The following is a 4,314-nucleotide window of genomic DNA, read 5'->3' as shown; positions in this document are numbered from 1 at the left end:
GTGCCTTGAGTATGTTCTAGGGTTGATTCTGTTTCAACTATATGTTTTACTTGGATTTGGATCCTCTCCTGACCTAATGGAGATGATCCTCCTGACCCATCATCGTGAGCCGTTGGATTTTTATCCAACGGCTACAAACAGGGGGGTCCTTTTAAATTTATAATAATTGTAGCCGTTGGATAAAAATCCAACGGTCTACGATGATGGGTCAGGAGGATCCTCTCCATTGGCTCAGGAGAGGATCCAAATCCGTTTTACTTGTCACAAATTCTGGATTTGGATCCCATCCGAATCCAAGTTGCGGGGATTCTAAGGATCCTCACATTATAATCATTCATCGTGTATTATGCAGTTAAAAATCATTTGAATTTTTTTATTTAAAACTAAATATAAATAGTACCTGATGATAATTGACTGCACAATATACAATAAATAATTAAGAAGTAAAAATTCCTACCATCCCCACAAAGTAGATCGAGAGAGAATGCTCTTCCACAAATTCTAGCATCAAATCATGAAGATGTGCATATACTATCTAGTGTGGACCCCAAGGAATAAGCAATTAGAGGAAGAATGGCTGGCCCATGATCAAAAGGAATCTCCTTGGACCCATGTTACCAAAAATTAAAATAAAATAAAAAATAGGTTTTTTACAAAATGATCTATAAAATTTGTATAACTTCTCATTTTAGTCTTTGAGATTTAAAATTGATAGAGTTGGTCCCTGCGTTTGTCCATCATCAATCATTTTTGTCATTTTGTAAAAAATCTTCATTAAATAAAGATAAAATGACAAAAATACTCTTAATTTTTGTCACATAATTTTGGCCTATGTTTATTAAATTGAAGGTAGTTTTGTTATTTTAATCTTTATTTAACATAACTTTTCACGAAATGACCAAAATGATTGATGATGAACAATCTCAAGGACCACTTGTATTAATTTCAAATTCCAGAGATCAAAGTAAAGAGTTATACAAATCTCAATGATCATTTTAGCTTGAAAGCCTAAAAAAATAAAAGAAAGAAGCAGCGGCCGAATTGAACGAACAATTTTCACTTCTATCAGAGTTTGGGCTGGATCAAGTCACTACATGTTTGTGATGGACCAACTTAACTTGAATTGGGCTTCTTCACACCAAAACCCATAAGCTATTGACCGACAGCGTTGACTTACCCTACTGTGTTGACTGCTACCTTGATGATATTTGATGTTCAAATGCTAACATTTATCCTTACACAAGTCAATATTTTTATATTATTCCTAATTATACTTGTAATAAAGTCATTTTCTTTTTATCCGTAACACCGACGTTTAAACTGAGCATATATTAAAGCCTTTATTTTGTCACAATGTCACAAGACAAAATCTCAAATCTCTCCAGGTCACCTATAAAACAACAATGCCAATTTAACATGCCCAAATCCTCCTCTCCATCAGCCACCATCTTTATCTCTGATCTCTACACCATGGCCGACGGAGAACCGCACCACGGATACCAACTCACCCCCGAACTCATCGGCCTACTGGGCGTTGCAGCCGGAGCCATAATTGTCACGACGTACCAACTCCTTGTCATCCACTTTTGTTGCAGCCAAATGCGCGAAGAAAACAACATACAACAAGAGCAAACACAACATGAACAACGTCGTCAATGGCATGACGTCAACCGAAACTTCAGATCAACAACTGTACGCAGCGTTAATTCGCCCTCCTACAATAAGGTGATCCCGGTTTTGAAGTACACCAAGGAATGCAGTGAAGGAACCTGCGCCGTTTGTTTGTGTGAATTTACTGACGGCGAGGAAATCCGTGTGCTGCCGGAATGTGCACACTTGTTTCATGTGGGGTGCATTGACATGTGGCTCAGCTCACACTCTAACTGCCCTCTTTGTCGAACTGATATTATTCCTAGACGAGCACCGCTACACGTTGTTCCTCCTCCGCAAGATGTTGAGGCTCCTCCTCCGCAGAATGCTTTGCCTGCACCACATGTTGTGATACTGATGACAAGTGTTGGAGTTTGAGTACTTGTTCTGTGGAGTCATGGATTGATGGCTTTTATTTTGAGTTGATTAAGCCACTTTTGTTGAAGGAGGTTTCATGTAAGGGTTGTGATTTTGACGCTCCAATTTAGCTTCTGATACTGTGACTTACGTAACTATACACTCGTAATGAGAGTGACAAAACCTCAAACGAAAGTGGAGTTTTCATTCATATGTAACTGTAACTATAATCTAAACTGCTTTTGAATTACTGGATGCATATGTGCCCTTATTGCGAGGGACTATAGGATTGGAATAATAGTCATCTCAGCTCGTTTGGCAGCTGGGACGAAGCGGATTGAAACTAAGTCCAATCTGAATGAAAGTCTCACCTTTTATGTAGAAAAAAATTTCTAGAGTCCGCTAGTCGAACCATAAAAAGGGTCCTTTATGGTACAATTTGGTATGCAGACAGGACAGAACGAGACAGAACGGGACGGAACGGAGATTCCATGCTACGTTTGGTGTACGCTAGGCCGGAATGGAATGAAGGATTAAACGACAATCGTACCATCCACTCTTACGAGTTCGACCTTACCTGAGCCATCCACTCTTACGAGTTCGACCTTACCTGAGCCACCGTCGACGAGTTCCACGTCATTCTTCACATCTTTTGCCTAATCCTCGCCACGTCATTCCTCACATCTTTTGCCTAATCCTCGCCGTCCCATCCCTCGAGCAACGGTGTTGGCCACGTCCTGCGAGTGGGTGGTCTTAAGGTTTTCGCGGTGGAGGGTGATAGTCTAGTTGTGGGACTAGCTAGCAGGGAGGAAGGTGGGTTTGGGTTCGGATGGGTTGCTGGGTTTATGGTGGAGGAGGAGGAGGCTACAGGAGTTGGCAGGGGGGGAGTCGAAGAGAGGGAGGCTACGGGAGAGAGAGTAGATAGTGAAATTAATGAAAAAAAGGAGGGGTATTAGTATCTAAAAAGTTATAATTTTGTGTTTCATGGGCTGGAACAAGTCGTTACAGGGGGAGGGTGGCACAAAAAATTGACATTTTAGTTCAATGGGACAGTGCACCCTAGGAAAATTGGTGCACCAAACGTGGGATGAGTACGTCCTATCTTACTGCGTTCTGTCCCATCCACGTACTAAACAGTATAAATGTTGGAATCGTCCGTTGCGATATACTACCTTTTTCTGCAGTCCCTATCCGTAGTCTCACGGTCTCACCCAGTTCTCTCTAAAACTTGGGCGGTTGATGAAAGTTTTTTCTTTCAGTAGAGGAGATTTGTAAGCCACTACCCGATACGATATCATAGATTGTTAGTTTGAATCCATTTAGTCATATCATGCACAACATGTCTTACCCTTAAACAAGTAAATATATCGTTCCATTTAAAAGAAAAACAAATCAATCCAACATGCCAAACTTGCACACCAACAGCCAATTACCAATTGTTCGATAGCAAGTGAACTTCGAATCATATTGCAAAAGGTCGCAAGGGCCCAGATAGGTAATCATGTTTTAGAGTCATTAGGGTGGGAAATCCCAAAATTAAGCCTCATAGTTTCAACTATTCATCTATATGTATGATTTTGTTAAACTTTTGTACTTCATTGATTTTTTTATATTAATAATTTTGGAATTAGTTTATGTATAATCTATCTAGTTTTATTTTTACGAACATTTTGATGTAACAAAATTCAAATTCCAAAAAAAATTTGCTCATATATTTTTGAGTCGGATGGGTATTACAAAGTTTTTTTTGGATTACTTAATAATATTATTTTGATTATAGATTTAAATTTAAGCTGTTTGATTTTTTTTATCGTTAAAATTGATTAACCTAGATGTGAGCTGTTGGGTTTAAAAAAATTAATCGTTGAAAAAAAAAACAAAAAACTAAAAAAATGACCATTGGATTGCAATGGTAAAAAAATATGCGCCACACAACAAAAACGCATTCAAGTGGAGTGTAGTTGGGTGCCCCGCAATGGATCATAATGAAAAAAGTTGAGGTTCTGTCATAAAACTAATTAGCAATATGGTGAGTAACCCAACCTCTTAGACCATCTCCAACCCTAAGGGATAAAACTTAAAAATTTAAGTTAAAAAAATTTTAAGCTGGAAAATTTTAAGCCATAACTCAGAAATTATTTATCTCCTCCAACTCTTATTGTTTAAAATTTTAATTTGAGATTATTAAATAATGATTATAGCCTAATTTTTTTTTTCGGTATTTTTTTAAAAAAAATAAATTTTATGTAGATTATCCTTTGTTGCAGTCTTATTAGATTAGGGATGTGATTGTGTAAATCCTAGTGT

At 38.0% G+C, this 4,314-nt stretch overlaps 1 protein-coding gene across 1 annotated transcript; it reads left to right on the top strand.

Moving 5' to 3' along the window:
• The first annotated feature begins 1,470 nt into the window (after positions 1-1,470).
• Positions 1,471-2,028, top strand: LOC103963597 (RING-H2 finger protein ATL51-like). The gene has a single exon (XM_009376428.2). It carries the CDS (start codon positions 1,471-1,473, stop codon positions 2,026-2,028), a length of 558 nt encoding a protein of 185 aa, XP_009374703.2.
• Positions 2,029-4,314: the final 2,286 nt, after the last annotated feature.

The sequence above is a fragment of a genome, unplaced genomic scaffold, assembly GCF_019419815.1.
Source record: "Pyrus x bretschneideri cultivar Hongxiangsu unplaced genomic scaffold, Pyrus_bretschneideri_v1 Contig2, whole genome shotgun sequence".
Lineage (NCBI taxonomy): Eukaryota > Viridiplantae > Streptophyta > Magnoliopsida > Rosales > Rosaceae > Pyrus > Pyrus x bretschneideri.
The sequence above is the reverse complement of the archived record's forward strand: the minus strand, read 5'-3'. Positions and strand labels throughout refer to the sequence as shown.